A 16,910-nucleotide genomic window follows, 5' to 3' on the forward strand; every position below is an offset into this window, starting at 1 on the left:
AAAAAAAAAAAAAAAAAAAAAAAAAAAAAAAAAAAAAAAAAAAAAAAGAAAAGAAAAGAAAAAAGAAAGAAAGAAAGAAAGAAAGAAAGGAACATGGCAAATATTATGCTTTATTTTCTAAAGACAACTGAGCTTCATCTTTGCTGATAGTGCTATTACTGAAGAAAGACACATAGGTACTACATTATAATTGCCTCTGTTTCAATAATCTCCACTTAATATTTGTACATATGTATGTATATTTGTGGGCATGAATATATGGGCTAGATTTATATGTACCCCAATAGCCCAACTCTGAACATTATGTGTACATTAGGTATAAATTCACCTGGACAGGTTTGCTGCCTGCACTGGCTCCCTCATATTTTCCTATGGTAGGTTCATGATTTTGTCCAGTTTTAGACTGAATTAATTTCCCAGCATTTTGCTGAGATGGGATGCATGGTTAATATTTAATCTCAGTCCATCCTTGTTACCCTCAAAAAACATTTTTAACCTTATAAGATAAATTATATAGTAGATGCTTGAGCTGTAGCCCATTTTTCTTGGTAGTATGACATTTTTACTTCATCTTTATTTTATTTTTTTATTTCACTACTACAATTAGATGTTGGCTTCTAATGACAAAATCATCATATTTCATTGTAGAAACTTTTGCCTAGAAAATTTGGAAGGTTTTTCTTTTTTGTTTTGTACTTCAGGAATTTTATCAGAAATTTTCCAAATTTATCTTTTTTCATTAGAACTGGTTTTTATTCTGTATTTTTTTTTCTTTAGCTTGGAGAAATTGCCTAGTTTAAAATATATTAATGCCTTTGTTTTAAATTCTCTTTCTAGATCTCCAATTATACAAGTGAGGTTTTTCTAGATTAGATTCCCATGTACTTCTTATTTTCCCTCTCTGTTAATCTTCTTGCTCTGTGATCTGAGACATTATATCTAGGCCACTATTTAAGGATAATCAGTGATCATTATCTCCTTCAGATCACCCAGTGAAATTTTGTAAAATTTATTTAAATTTCCCATGTGTTTTTCTCTTTGCCTAAAATCTCCTTGAATTCCAATTTGCATCTTTGCTGTTTACTGTCTTCTTCAACAGTGTATTCTGGCATAGAAAATGTTATTTGCTGTTTATTCTTCCTCCTCCTCACCCACAACTTTGCTGTTCGATTCCATTAGGTATGCCATTACTTACTTTCTTATTTATTTGTCTGCTTACTTCCATGGTTGTGAATCTGATATGATATACAAGTCCTGACAATATGGAAGGTACAGTTTCTCTGATCCTGTCAAAAGAAGGGACCTGCCTACAGACTGTCTCTTATCCTTAGTTCCAGAGGCATGATGGAAATGGACACAATCAGGCTGAGCACTGTTGATGCTCCTTTGACATTTCCGAGTTTTCTGCAAGTTAAACTTTATATAGGACCCATAGTGTTTGTATTTCCTTGGTGCTGCGTTGTGTTCTCCACCAGCCCACTGCAAAGTGTTCACTACAGCTGTCATTTACATCTTCTCCTGATCCTGCTGCTGGGCTATCACATCAGCTCTTTACCCAGGAGCACAAGTATAACAATCTAAACTGCCATCATCCCAAAGTAGGTCAGCATCAAAGTGAATAGAACTGTATTTAGATAAAGAGTGTAAATGTGTTTCCCCTATTAGCTAAGTCCTGAAATTTTATCATTAAGGTTCTTTTGACTAAAAAAATTTCTTCTCATTAAAACATAAAGAAAGGAAAAGAAAAAGTTAGGAAGGAACTTTGGAGAATACCTAGTGTGTTATTTAGTCATTGACACAGCCTTGTGAAACATGCACTCAGCTGCTATCTTGAGAACATGGGTAGAACCATAGGAAACTGGGAGACAGATGCAGTTTCAGACTAGGTAAGAAGGGAACCAGGAATATGGTTCAAGTGGGCCATGAAAAAAGCAAAGTTTAGGAAAGGGTGGACTAAAGGGCTGAGCATAAAGTTCACTTCCACTTCAATTCTGAGAAGAATCTCTCAATCACTTTGAATACAGACTCATTTAATCTTCCTTTCTCTTAAAAATTTTCTCTGGTAGGAAGTGTTGAGAGTCCAGGCAAATTTCCAAGAATGCAGGACACAAATATTCTCCACTGTCTCAAGTGTTGAGTAGTTTTGTCTTCAAAATCTATCATGTAAGTTATATATTGCAACATGTAAGATGATTTCTGCTCTTGAAAAGGAAGAGACAAATAATTAAAAATGTGTACAAAAAGCTCTTTGCTACCCACAATGAATAGTGAGTGCTTCTGAAAGGTTTGCTGTAGACAAGAGGTTTAACTGTAAAGTCAGTACAGGATATTAGCAGCCAATGACTAGAAGCAATGCAAGTGTGAATCATCATGAGAATGGATAAATAAATTGTGGTATATTCTTATAATAAAAGTCCACATAGCAATGAAAATGAATGAATTACTTCCACATGGGAGAGCATGGATGAATGTTAAAAAGTTTTAATGAATGGAAGCAATGAGACAATGTAAATGTTGACCTGCAATTTATTCTAGATATATACACATATAAAACAGAGTGAACTTTTTTTTATTATAAATGAATACCATAATTAAAAAATGACTACCAGACTGACTTTTTTTTAGTCTTTTGGAGAGCTCTGGTATTCAGTCAGAAAGAAGTGAATCATCTCCCTTCCTGTTACCACCATATCAAACTATCCCTGACACTCTCAGCTATGCGTGGGAAGAGATCAGGTAGTTTGTGGCCCTGTAGTAAGCAATTCCATCACAAATTTTCTGCAAGAATCTTCTGTAAGTAAATAACAGCTCTTGTAATAATATGCAGACAATCTTTGTCAGCCTTCTTTATGTCAAGGCAGCATGATTATTCTTTTTTGTGTTTGCTGTCCTTAACTCATGACCGCTACTCAAAATTGCAACATGGGCTTATCCAGCCTCCCCAGCTGCATGCCAGTGGCCATAAACTTCTGAGTGCTTCCAGTTCTCTTTTTTCTTTCTCTTACATCCCATCCTGTTCCTAAACGAACTCCTTCAAATTGGACAAATGTCCAGTTATGGCTCATTGTTCTAATTCTCAAGGGTGCATGCATAGGAGAAAAGGCTTTGGCAAATACATCTCTAATCAATTTTTTTCTTATTATTGAAATAGAATTGGTTATTAAAGTCACCCTTACCATTGCCAGAGTCATTTGTTCACCCCCAAAGAATCCAGTGCAGATTGTCTGTAATCCTCATCCTGTCTCTCCCTAGACCCTGGCAAACCCAAACTACTTTCTGATTCTGTGAATTTGCCTATTCTAGATATTTCTTACAAAATAAATCATGACATGTGGCCTTTGCGTTTGGTGTCTCTGCTTTGTTTCATCCATGCTGTAACAAATACTAATCTTTGTTTAATTTTATGGGTAAACAATATTCCATTATAAGGATAAACCATTTTTGTTTATCCATTCCTTGGTTGATGAAAGTTGTTCCCACTTTTTGGCTATTATGAGTAATATAATAGCATGAAGATTTGTGTATATGGTTTTTGTATGGCCATAAATTGTCAATTATCTATTTACTATACACAGGAGTAGAATGACTGGGTCATATGTAAGTCTGTATTTAACTTTTTAAGGACCTGTCAAACTATTTCCATAGTGTCTGCATTGTTCCCATCAGGGATGTATATGATTTTCACACATCACTTGGTAACAACACTTGTTGTCTATCTTTTTATGTTATAGCTGACCTATTCAGTGTGAAATGGTATCTCATTGTAGTTTCAATTGTATTTCCTTTATGACTAATGATATTGAGCAGATTTTCATGTGAGCCTTTTGTACATCACATATATTATTTAGTTGAAAGAGTTCTTTATTGTATGTTGTATGTTGTTGTGGCTTTATATAATGTTAGAAAAATCCCTTACAGAATACATGAATTGCAAACAACTCCCACCCCACTTCATGGGTTCTCTTTTACTTTCTTGATAGTGTCTTCTGAATTATGGAGGTTTTTCATTTCGATCAAGTACAATTTAATCTTTCCTTGTTTCTGCTTTTGAGAAACCATCATCTAATCTAAGGCTTTTGGAAAATTTTATCTAATTCACAAATATGTACAACTAGGTTTTGCTCAGAGAGTTTTATAGTATTAGTTCCTATAATTTGATCTATCACCCCTGTTGAGTTAATCTGTATGTGGTATAAGGTATCATCTTCTTTTTCTTTTTTTTTTTCCAATTGTGTATATATCACTGGTCCAGCAACGTTGTGAAAGAGAATATTCTTTCTCCCATTGAATGGTCCTGGCACCAGCATCAAAAGTCAGCTCATCATGAATGTATGGGTTAATTCTTGGCTCTTAGTTCAATTCCATTTATCCATATGCCTATCCTTGTAACTACAACAGTCTTGATTACTGTGTCTTTCTACTAAGTTTTGAACTCAAGAAGAATGAGACTTCCAACTCTGACCTTCTTAATAAGATCATTTGGCTATTAGCAGAGTCTTGCATTTCCATTTGAATTAGTTTCCTTTTCTTTTTTATGGGCAGTACTGAAAATTGTACCCAGGGCCTCATACATGTTAGGCAAGTGCTGTAACACTGAGTTATATCCTGAGTCCTCCATATGAATTTTTGTTATAAAATTAAAGCCTCCAGAAAAGACACATATCACATATAAGTGAATTTCAATATGGCTAACAGCATAACTTGCAAATTTCTACTTAAAAAGTCATTTAAGTTTTAATATGGATTGTGTTGAAACTATACCTACATTTGTAGGATAGTATCTTCTTAGCAAGATTGTTTTCCAATTCCTGAACACAGGATGTCTTTACATTTAAGAAGGTCTTTTATAATGCCTTTAAACATTATTTCATAATTTTCAGTAGATATGGATTGAACTTCTTTTGTTAAAATAATTCCTAACAAAATAATTGCTACTTTTTGTGGCTATTTTAAATGGAATTTATATTTGATTCTCAGTAGATGTGGATTGAACTTCTTTTGTTAAAATAATTCCTAACAAAATAATGCTACTTTCTGTGGCTATTTTAAATGGAATTTATATTTGATTCTCCATTCCAATTTCATGTTGTTCATTGCTAGTATACAGAAATACACTGAACTTTTGTGTATTGATCTTGAATACTGAAATCTTGCTGAAACTTTTAGTAGCTCTAATAGTTATTTTTGTAGATTCCTTATAAGATTATGTTCTCTAAATATAGTTTTACATTTTTTTCTTTTTAATCTGGATGCTTAAATTATTTTTCTTGCCTAATAGCCCTATTTTAAACCTGTACTATAATCCTGACTAAAAGCCATGACAACATACATCCTTGTTTTGTTTCTGATCTGAGGAGGATGATTTCATCTTTCAAAGTCCAGTGTCACATTAGCTATGTGTTTCTTGTAAATGGATTAAACCATGTGAGAAAGTCCCTCCAGGCTTTTCAATTTGTTTGTTTTGTTTGGGGTAAAGGGGAGTCAATGTGCATGCTTGATCAAGTGCTACACTTCCAGTGTTTTTTATTTTATTTTGAGACAGTGTCTTGTTACATTGCCCAAGCTGGCCTCAAATTTGTGATCCTTGGGGCTGGGGTTGTGGTTCAGTGGTAGAGCACTTGCCTAGCATGTGTGAGAACTGGGTTAGATTCTCAGCCCCACATATAAATAAATAGAACAAAGGTCTATTGATAACTAAAAAAAATTTTTTTAAAGTGTTTTCTAAGAATGTTTAATGTCAAAATACTCAAGATGTTGACTGATAGTAGGATTAGCATTAAAAAAAAAATCTGTGATCCTTTTGCCTCAGCCTGCCAAGTAGCTGGGATTACAGGTTTGTGACACCATGCCTGGTAAGGAAGTTTCCCTTCTATTCTTAGTTTGTTCAATATTTGTACGACAAAAATATATTGAATTTTTCTGATGACTTTTGTGTGTCCAACTGAAGTGGTAATGTGGTTTTGGTCCTTTATTCTAATACCAAGGTACATTATATTGGGTGATTTTTATCTGTTGAGCCAATTTTAAATCCCTGGGGTAAATACTACTAAAGCATGTTGTATAATATTTTTTATAAGAGCACATTAATTAGAAATGCATTTTTATTTTCAGTGCTGGGGATGGAATCCAGAACCTTGTGCATGCTAGGCAAGTGCTCTACTATTGGGCTAGATCCCCCATCCTGGAAGTTGAATCTGTACCTTTTTTTCCCAAGATATATCAGGGTAAATAATAATAATAATAAGTTAAATTGGACATGAATGCTATTTTTTTTTTAGTACCATGGATTATTGAACCCAGAGGTACTTAGCCACTGAGCCACATTCCTAGCACTTTTTATTTTAAGACAGGGTTTCACTAAGTTGCTTAAGATCTCATTAAGTTGCTAAAGCTGGCTTTGAACTTGCAATCCTCCTGCCTCAGCCTTCTGAGCTGCTGGGATTACAGGTGTGTGCCACCATGTCCAGCTGGACATGCATGCTATTTATATCTATATTCTCTATTATATGCAAACCCTGTGGAGGCAGGTACAGTGTGTGTCTTTGTGCTAGGCATTCAAATGTCTAATGAAATATAAGTGTATATATATTAGGGATCAAGAAGCAAAAATCTGTAAATATGAAGACAGGTTATTTGAAAATAGAAAAAAAATGAAAAGGGATGAAGAAAGCTTTTAGAATTTATGAAATAGCACAAATATCCAAGTTATAGAGCTCAAAATGGAGAAGAAAGAGACAAAGGGCCAGAAAATTTATTTAAGGAAATAATGGTTTCCAAATCTGGAGAAAGATAAAAATATCCAGGTACAGGAAGGTAAAAGGTCTCCAAGCAGACTCAAATCCAAACAAGCCTGTACAAAGACATGCTATGATTAAACTGCCAAAAGCCAGAGAGAAAGAGAATCTTGAAAATCTCAAGAGAAGAAAAGCATATCACATATAAGCAAGTTCCATTAAGGTTAGCAACAGATTTTTCAGCAGAAACGGCACAGAGAATGGATGAGTTATTCAAAACGCTCAAAGAAAAAATTGCCAAACAAGAATACTTTACCCTAAAAGCCATCACTCAGAAATGAAAGAGAAAGATTTACCCAGACAAAAATTGAGGCAGTTCGATACCACCAGACCTGATTTACAAGAGATGCCAAAGGGACATTTTTCAAGATGAAAGCAAAAACTGATAATCAGTAACATGAAAGCATATGAAAGTATAAAACTCAATGGTAAAAGTAAGTACACAAATTAGAAATACTGTAATGGTGATATATAAATCACCTGTATCATTGGTATGAAGCTTAAAACATAAAACAATTAAAATAATGACAGTGACAATAATTTGTTAAGGGATATACAATAAAAAATATGTAATTGTGACATAAAGACAAACTATGGGGTGAGATAAAGTAAAAATATTGTTTTCCTTACATTATCAAGATGCTATCAACCTAAAATAAATTCCTTATCACTATGTTTTATGTAAGCCTTACAGAAATCACAAAGCAAAAGGAACCAAAGCATATCACAGTCATATGTGATAAACCTACAAGTTAAATTACACTCAACAGTGGAAAGTTAAAAGCTGTCCTCTAAAATAGGAAACAAGAGAACTGCTCACTCTTTCCATTTCTATTCAACAAAGTAGTGGAAATCTAACCAGAGCATTAGGTAAGAGAAGGAAATAAAAAGCATCAAACTGAGGTGGGTACCTGTAATCCCAGCTACTTGGGGGGTTGAGGTAAGAGGATTGCAAGTTCAAGAACTGACTTATAAGAAATGCCAATGGGAACTTTTCAAGGTAAAAATCAAAATATTTTGAGACTATGTCTCAAAATAAAAAATAAAAAGGTTTTGGGATGCAGTTTAGTCGTAAAGCACCTCTAGGTTTAAACCTCAGTATAAGAAAAACAAAACAAATGTCACGACAATAACAACAACAACAACAACATCAAAAATACTCCCAGAAAAAAAAAATGAACAAAAAGAAACAAGACAACAAAACAAAACAACAAATAAGAAACCTCAAAATAAAGCAAAAAGCAACCAAATTGGAAAGCAAATAAACTGTTCCTGTTTGCAGATGACATGATTTTATATTTTCAACATCCTACAGACTCACCAAAAATCTGCTAGAATGGGTAAACAAACTCAGCAAAGTTACAGGATACAATATCAACATGCAAACATCAGTAGATTTTCTGCACAAAATAAATTATTCAAAGAAGAATTTTTAAAATTCCATTTACAACATTTAAAAATAATTAAATTATTATAAATAAATTTAACTAAGGAGGCAAATGATTTATACACTGAAAATCATAAAACATTGCTGAAAGAAAATGAAGAAGATATTCCTCGATTGATATTTCTGCATTCAAAGAATTAATATTGCCAAAATGTCTAATTTTGTATAAAAGTTAATAATCTGTATAAAAATTCCAATGATATTGTTTATAGAAATAGAAAAGAATCCTAAAATTTATACAGAATCATTAAAGATCCTGAATTAACAAAGGAATCTTAAGCAAGTAGAATAAACCTGGGAGCATCACACTACCTGATTTTAAAATATACCACAAAAGTATAGTAATCAAAATAGCATGGTGCTGGGATAAAAACAGACATACAGACCAATCGCACAGAACAGAGAACCCAGAACTACGTACTTTTAGCTAACTTATTTTTGACAAAGATTCCCAGAATACACAATGGGAAAAAGTCTGTACAACAAATGGTGTTAGGAAAACTAGATATCCACAGGCAGAAGAATGACACTAGACTCTTATGTCACATCATTTAAAAATCAACTCAAAATGGATTGGATAGTTCAACATTCAATCTAGAACTATAAAACTAATATATGAAGAAATATGGAAAATGCTTCTTGATGACATTCTGGGCACTGATTCTGGATATGACCTAAAAAGGATAGGTATCAAAAGTAAAAATATATAGTTACAGCAACCAAAAAGCTTCTACACAGTAAAGGAAGCAGCACAGTAAAGAGTCAATCTATAGAATTGGAGAAAATACTTACAACCTGTGCATCTGATAGCGGGGCTGATACCTCAGACACATTAGGAACTCAACTCAAGAGGAAGGAAAAAAAAAATAACACATGGACTTCCAGGAAATTCTGTTCTTGGCAACTACATGGATGAATCAGGAAGGCCACTGAATTAAGTGAAATACACCAGGCACAGAATGAAAAGTACTTGGTGACCTCATTATCTATATGTGAAATGTAAATTTGAACTCAGAACAGAGAACAGAATGGTATGGTGGTTACTGGGGTTGGTGGGAACAGGAGTTGGGGAGATGTTGGTAAAGGATATAAAATAACATCTCAGAGTCTATTTTAAGTGTTTTCCATACAAAAAGTGATAAGTATATGAGTTGATGCATATGTTGATAAGTACAATTTAGCCGTTCCACAATGTATACAAATTTTAAAACACCATTTTTTTTACCTGATTCACATATATAATTTTTGTCAATTTAAAAATTTTAATAATAAGTAATGAATAACTTGTCATAATTTAGGACAACTTCTTGTAAAATGAATGGATCTCTCTTGAGTCTACCTATTGGTCTATTTCATTTTAAGCTAATGAAATGAAACCCAAATTGCTGTCTCCAAATATGAGAACAAAATTGTGTTCATCCTTAGCTTGTTAACTGAAAAGCAGCAACTTGGAACAGAAGCCATCTTGAAATACAGTTATCTAAAACATGAAAAATTGTACTAGCCTTTAATTCAAGATGCATGCCTCTAGGTAGAGATGAAATGAAATACTTATTATTTTATTAGACCAATTGCTTCAGTCTATAAGCTTCATTGTCAAATTTCAACTTTAATTTTTACAATCTTAAATGACATGGTTTTGAATACATCACTCTTAAATAAACATTTTTGGTTTAATGCCACTGTCCTCTACATATTAATTAGTAGGAAAATAAAAATTTATGCAATACAATTTATTATTCTACTTTTTAACTAATATGAACACCATTCATAAAATATGCTTCACTTTAATCAATTTCCATAATTTATTGCATCTTTCTTTTTTAAATATTTTTTTAGTTGTTGATTTTATTTTATTTATGTATTTATGTATGGTGCTAAGAAACAAACCCAGCGCCTCACACATGCCAGGCAACTGTGTGCTACCAGTCCCAGCCCTACTGCATCTTTCTTTACACACATTAAATCTAAGACTAAATTCTATATAAAACTACTCCTTTGCCAATTTCATTTATGGAAGACAACTTCCTATGGACATTTCTGAACATAACTCATTTTTCCTTCCAGGCACTGAAGACACTAAGGGCAGGAAGTTAATTGTTTGTGTGTTTATGTTTGTTTTGCTTATCGACTGACTCTGTCTTGGTAGCTTGAAAAAAGTAAAGACATCTGATCTGGGAATAAAGAGGAATTGGTTCACTGAGGGCAGAGAGGAACCACCTCTGCACTCACAGATTGCATCTATTCTACCAAAGTACAGCTTGGGATCGGTGCACCACGTGTGGGAACAATTTCTCATTTCTCTCAAACTTAGTCACCACCAGCCAGGACAGAGGGTAGAGCTCAATAGCAAATTTTTAAAGAGAAAGCAAAGTCTTTTCTACTTGTATGTTTTTAAAAATATGCACATTGATAAATTATAGCTATATGTGTTTTTAAGATACAAAATGATGATGCTGTGATTTTTTTTTGTTACAATGTGAAATAACCAAATTAAGCCAACCAACCTATCCATCACCTCAAACATTTTACTGTATTGAGAACATTCAAGATCCAGCCTCCCAGAGACATTGAAATGTATAGTTCAGCTCTTAGAAAAGACCTTACAAAAATCTGAGGCTTTGTACTCCTTGATTATTATCTCAGCATTCATCAGAATGTTAAAAATAATTATAGTTCAGCTGATGGCTGAGAACTGGGTAGCAACCACTGGTTCCTAAAACTCAACACTGCCTTTGAACTTTTTGGAATCTCACAGCCTTCTCTAACTGTATTCTGTTATTCCATGGCTGACAGTTGGAGCAGTTTCTTTCATCTGTTTTTCCAATTCCTTCTGGTTTCCTATACTATAGAATAAAAAAACTACTAATATCATGAAAACACAGATATCCAGAAATGCCTAGGAAATACAGCCAGTTTGCTAGAAACTAGGAAAATAACTAGCAGCACTTCTATACCAGACTGCAACAGTAATGAGCATCTCCTAACACAGAATGTGAAGCAACCATCATTATTTTTGTTTCTGTTTTAACTGGTTCAATCAGATTTCCATGTATGAGAACCAGGGCTAGAGTAACAAATCATGTGAAAGGACCAATAGTACAAGCTGTTTCTCCTCCAGGACTAGCTAGATTCTTTATTGAAATTTTGATGACAATGCAGAATCACCACTTTAAGCTGAAATTTCCCTATCAATTCCATTTAAAAACTTACTACACACTTTCAGCACAGAATTCAAATACCCTCCTCAAGAAACCCAATGTGCCCTCTGTGTGTGTGTATGTGTGTGTGTGTGTGTGTGTGTGTGGTGAAGGGGATGAAACCCAGGGCATTGCCCATCATGCTAGGCAACTGTTCTACCACTGAGCCACACCCTGAACCCTTAATCTTATCTTTAATGCCATGTGACCAGCATAGAGCTGTCAGTTAGGCTGCACCATCTAAACTTCACACATTTGTTTTTAACATGTATGGGAACACCCTGGAGAGTACTGGGATTCATAATGCTTTCTTTAAAATAATTTAAAATTTAACTTTTATTTCTATTTAATTCATGTTGAAAAAGGAAAAATAAAGACACAAAGAATTTGATGCCTAATTAGTAAAGTACACTTTTATTTTGATGATTGTATGGAAAATAACTAGGGGCAGAAAAATGTCTGTGAGATATTTAGGCTGTGATTTTACAAGAGTGGCTGAGAGTAAGTGACACATCTCATTGCAACTCACAATTGTCTTCTTCTCTTAATCTTGTCTAGTTTTATCATTAAATAATTTCTTATTTGGCTTGTGAATTCTTCGCTGAAAGTGTGTATTAAGTTTCTAAATGTAACTTGCGAACTTAATATCTGCTTTGATTTTGGCTTTCTTGAGTTAGAAAATTACCAAGTTTTTAAGGGTTATGCCGATTGCCAAGTGAGGGGCGGTTAGTGGGAGAGCTTTTCAAGGAAGGCTGCAGCTCCTGGCAGGCAGCACTTAGGATTACAGGTGCACTCAGATAAGAATATGGTTTCTACCTTGATTAGCACTCACTGAAAATTACCAACATGACAAGAAGCCTCTTTCAGCTTGACAAAAGCTTCCTGCATTTGCAATTCCATGGTTCTGAGCCATTTCTTGTGGGGAGACACTCTTTCACTTACCTAAAATCATCCCCAACACGAGAGATTTGACAGCATTGAATTCCATCCCTGATGACAGAGTGGCTCTTCTCCTTGCATTCTGGTTAACCTATTAAACAGTCCACAAGAAGTAGACATGGAAATGTGAGCAATTTGGATGATAAGAGGATGGGAATCAAGGGCAGGCCAAGAAAAATGACAAAGATAAGTGATATGTTAGTGCTATCAGAAAGATGAAAGAAAACAACTTCAAACAATAGATTATCTAGAATGGAGAAAACCCTTTCTTGAACAATTTCAGTAATACATTAAATTCCACTTGTCCTCACTGTCTCACCCTTTTCCCTTTATTTTTATTCATGGTATAAGTATCCATAAATGGTATAATCCGTAGGAAATGCAATAAGCTATTTTAAATCTCAAAGTTTAATTTACTCTGGTGCTTTTTCAAAAATAGATTCTTATTTTAAGCAAGATCTTGACCTTTTCCTTGTGTTTAAATTGCTGTAGCATTTATTCTTTTGTATAAAGTGGGAATGGGTTTGTCAACTTTCACTATCATATATTAGATATTTCTCTATCAAGTCAAGTAAAACATCTGAGGACAGCTTTGCTTTTTAAACTGTTAGTACTTACTAACAATAGCTTTGATAATCTCATTGCTAAACAAAACACTTTGATTACATGTCTGTCCTAACAAGACTTAGAGAATAATAGTGCTAAATGGGTATTTCTGTTATTAAGATGTATTATCAAAATTTTGCTTTAACTCATACATTCTGAGAGCCACTATTTTAATTATTGATGCCATTGTTGGATTTATTATCTTACCTCTACAAAGACCACTGCAGCTTCTCTGTTAATCTTCACATTGTGAAGTTGCCCATCAGCCAGGTTTTTAAAATCAAAGTTAAAAACGTCTGGCTCTCTGTGTCTGTCTAGCTTATACCTGATCTGCAAACTTCCTGAAGAAAAAAAAAAAAAAAAGACAGTTTTAACTAAAACAAAACTTTACAAAAATTGCCCACGCAGGTTCTAAATCACATTAAATTTTCTAAATATAATTTGAATCTATGGAGCAATTTTTTGGGTGGAACAATATATACTTCTCCTGGAAAATTGATCGTTTATGAGCTATTTTAGGGCCACATTCTAAATTTAGTTACTATTTTAAAAGTTAATATCAAATGGATTATAATGAACAGTGTCCTTTCCAACATCCTCAATTTTCCTTAACTAAATGAAAAAGTGTAAGTTGAGCATATGAAAACTCTGAGCCAGGCTCTAAGTCAATTATTAATGTGATAGTCATATTATTAAATGGTAAAACCTCAAGCAATACTGCATTAATGTTCAGGTTCTTTAACTTCTTTTAATCTGAATTCACTGCAATTTAATGTATTGTTGACATTTGCATAATTAATTTTTTTCCTTACACGATCAGGATTTTTCCCCCTAAAGTTTGTGCCATAACAAAGAAATAGAGAAAAATAGAAATATATTGTTTTTTGCAGTATCCAAATCTCTCATTCCACATACTGTACTTCTTCACAGATGGAGCTCAATAATTCTCTTAATACTTATAATTCTCATATGGTTTATGCATATCCAAAGAAACTAGTTTAAGATTGTTTGTTCTCCAACTGTGTACTCCTGAAAAAGCCTTAGCAGGCTTCAGTTGGGTGGGTCACTCAACTTTTTCATATATGCACGACACTAGTGATTTCTCAACTACTAATAGATAAAGAACCATCATATTTATTGGATGCTTATGGATATTGTCTTTTCTATGGTTTAAATATTTCTTTATTTTTTTTCTTAGACGGAACTAGAAATATTTTCCATGTATTAAACAAGATATTTCAAAGAGAACTACAAAATTCAATTATATATTTCATACATAGAAGCATAGGCCCCCCCCCCAGGGAATCACAGGAAGCACAGTTTCACACCAAACCCATAAAATAATCAAACGTTTATGGGAGAAAGGCATCTTAATTTAATCGTTGAAATGTTAACTTTTGCTGTAAATATTTGGGGTTATAATGAAAAATAAAGCAACTGTAGTAAAAGCCTGGTTTGTGGCTGGATCACCGAAAGGTCCTGTGGCTTTATGGTCACATTTTTCTTACTCAGTTTCTTATTTATTTATTTTTTTTTTATTGGTTGTTCAAAACATTACAAAGCTCTTGACATATCATATTTCATACATTTGATTCAAGTGGGTTGGTTCTCATACTCACCATTGGAGGCAAGGATAACTGAAAGGTACTCCTCATAGACAGAGCTTACAAACAGCAGCAGGCTGGGAGTCCCCGTGGTTCGGAAGCTCAAGGTGACTATTTCCCTGGTTAGTGTTAGCTCCTCATGAAATAAAGCTGCTAAGGAGCTGGAGTTCCCATTGAAGGTGTAATTGTGATGCTCTTGAAAACTGTAGATTATGGAGGAACCAGCTCCAAAATAGGCAGAAATCTCTGGACAAAATTTTTGTTTTGTTAGTAATACTTAAGTACAATAATACTTGCTTTATGCACATTTTTTAAAAAACCTAATCCCTCACTATCCCAAGAGAGAAAATAATAATGGCATTTTTACTGTTTCATTTTACTTTTACAATTTTAAGGTTAAAAATGTATATATACTATTATTTATCTAATAAAATATTACACATAACTAACTCATTCTCCATTATTATTATAACTTGATTTTGTAATGATAAATATTTCACTGTTGCCTTCAAAATGTTTCATCTTAGATTTACATAAAATTAAATCTCTAGTATAAACATATAATTCAGAGGTTTTTTTCCTCTCCATGGGGCATTTCACTATGGCAATCCAGAAATGACTGCTACCAGAGCTAACAGAAGTAGCCAGTAATGGCTTCTCAAAACAGATTCCTATCTCTTCCTGAATTACACAGAGGATTTGGGACAGAAATTCTATTTCAAATCATCATAGAGTTGCTTTGTCCTTTCTTTGTAGCATCATATGCCAGAACATTCTTCATGTTGTACCTGAAGCCTCCTTCTTGGCCACTTACCATGTGAGCAGAATGGGCCCTCATAGGCAGAGGATGTACAGTCGCAAGCCACTCCTCTGTGCCGTTCTTGACATCTCCCCCCATTGTGACACAAGTGTCCATAGCTGCTGCAGTGTCCTGCACACCCTGCCTCCACTCCTGGAGTCACCTTGGCTCTTCCCTCCAGGTCCAGAGCCATCCCGTTCAACTGCAGAAACCGAATGCACCCCAGAAAGCCCCTCTGCCTGCTGGCCGTTCCACCTGCAAGGGAAACACTGAAAATGGCAGCACAGTTCCTCCTGTACTATTGGCAAGTCAACACTCCACCTGAGGCCTTGTGGACAAGATCAAAAACCAGGACCCTTAAAAATGTTCTCTATGGAGATCCAAGATTGTAGGCTAGAGGAAGGCTGCATTCTGTGTTGCTCTGTGACCTGGATTCAAGTAGTGGGGAATACTGTTTTTCTGTGAGTTATTAGAGGACCCCCAACAGCTGCGCCAGAACATTAACGCACAGGTCCCTTGCTGCAAACCCACACAGGATCCTGGTTGTGGCTGCCTATGCGCAGGACCTCTGGTCACCATTCCTCTGTGCAATCCCATGAGGCTCCCCTGTCGCCTCCATCTTGGGACACTGTAACCACTGCCATAGTCCCTTACTTGCGATAGCCTGCACCTGGGGACACCAAACAGGGTCTGAAGACAGCCACCAGCCACAACACTGTACACCACCGAGCTGCATCTCTGAACACGACACCCAATGCCACTGTCCAGCCCTTGGGACACCTTTGTCACCATCTTTAGTTGGGGCAACTCCCAGTTTGGCAAACCGGCTGGGTCCTAGAAGCAATGTCAAAGTACCTGTAGTCCCCAACTCCTTCCTCCCCTGTAGCCACTAACCGGGCACAGTGCTTGCGGCTATGTGGCAAGCTCGCAAGCCTGGCCCTGAACTGCCCAATACAAAACAGCTCTCTAGGACAGGTGCGCAGCCCCCATAGCACAGTCCATAAGATCTCTGGAGAGAGAGGTTCCTGATTGGGAAGTAGAAAGGGAGGGGGTGAGTGAGATATAGTTTAGAGACTACATTAGAGACCAGGAATTGTGAGGTCTATGGTCTATAGGTGATATAAGGAGATAAGACCAGGCACCTACATCACATGAGTAGGCTCCAAAGGAGATACTTAAGATGCTGTCTCCCACTGGGGACATGCAACTACTATATGCCACTTCCAGGAGCTCCCGTCCCCAAGACCAGCCCTCCTACCCTAATAATCTTCATTAGCCTAAGGGTGAAGATACCAGCAAACAACAGACAATCCCAACTACTGGATGAGTAGGGAAGCAGGAAAGATACTGAACTCCAACAAAAACAATCCTTGTATTTTCCTTTGAGATTTTTTTCTTTTCTCTTTTTTCCCCTTTCTCTCTCTCTCTCTCTCTCTCTCTCTCTCTCTCTCTCTCTCTCTCTCTCTCTCTCTTTCTCCCACCCCCACATCCCCAACATTTGTGAAACCAAGTATTTTTCAT

At 35.2% G+C, this 16,910-nt stretch overlaps 1 protein-coding gene across 6 annotated transcripts in view; it reads right to left on the minus strand.

Moving 5' to 3' along the window:
- Nucleotides 1–16,910, minus strand: part of LOC107159601 (contactin-associated protein-like 3) — a 235,193-nt gene that overhangs the window by 9,031 nt on the left and 209,252 nt on the right. For all 6 annotated transcript variants that reach the window (XM_048796272.1, XM_048796267.1, XM_048796268.1 and 3 more), the window contains 4 exons: nt 15,405–15,644; nt 14,606–14,836; nt 13,194–13,327; nt 12,384–12,471 (listed from right to left, as the gene is read on the minus strand). In XM_048796272.1, the coding sequence (XP_048652229.1) occupies nt 12,384–12,471; nt 13,194–13,327; nt 14,606–14,836; nt 15,405–15,644 (693 nt within the window). The remainder of the gene's footprint in view (nt 1–12,383; nt 12,472–13,193; nt 13,328–14,605; nt 14,837–15,404; nt 15,645–16,910) is intronic.

The sequence above is a fragment of the Marmota marmota genome, unplaced genomic scaffold, assembly GCF_001458135.2.
Source record: "Marmota marmota marmota unplaced genomic scaffold, marMar, whole genome shotgun sequence".
NCBI classification, from domain to species: domain Eukaryota; kingdom Metazoa; phylum Chordata; class Mammalia; order Rodentia; family Sciuridae; genus Marmota; species Marmota marmota.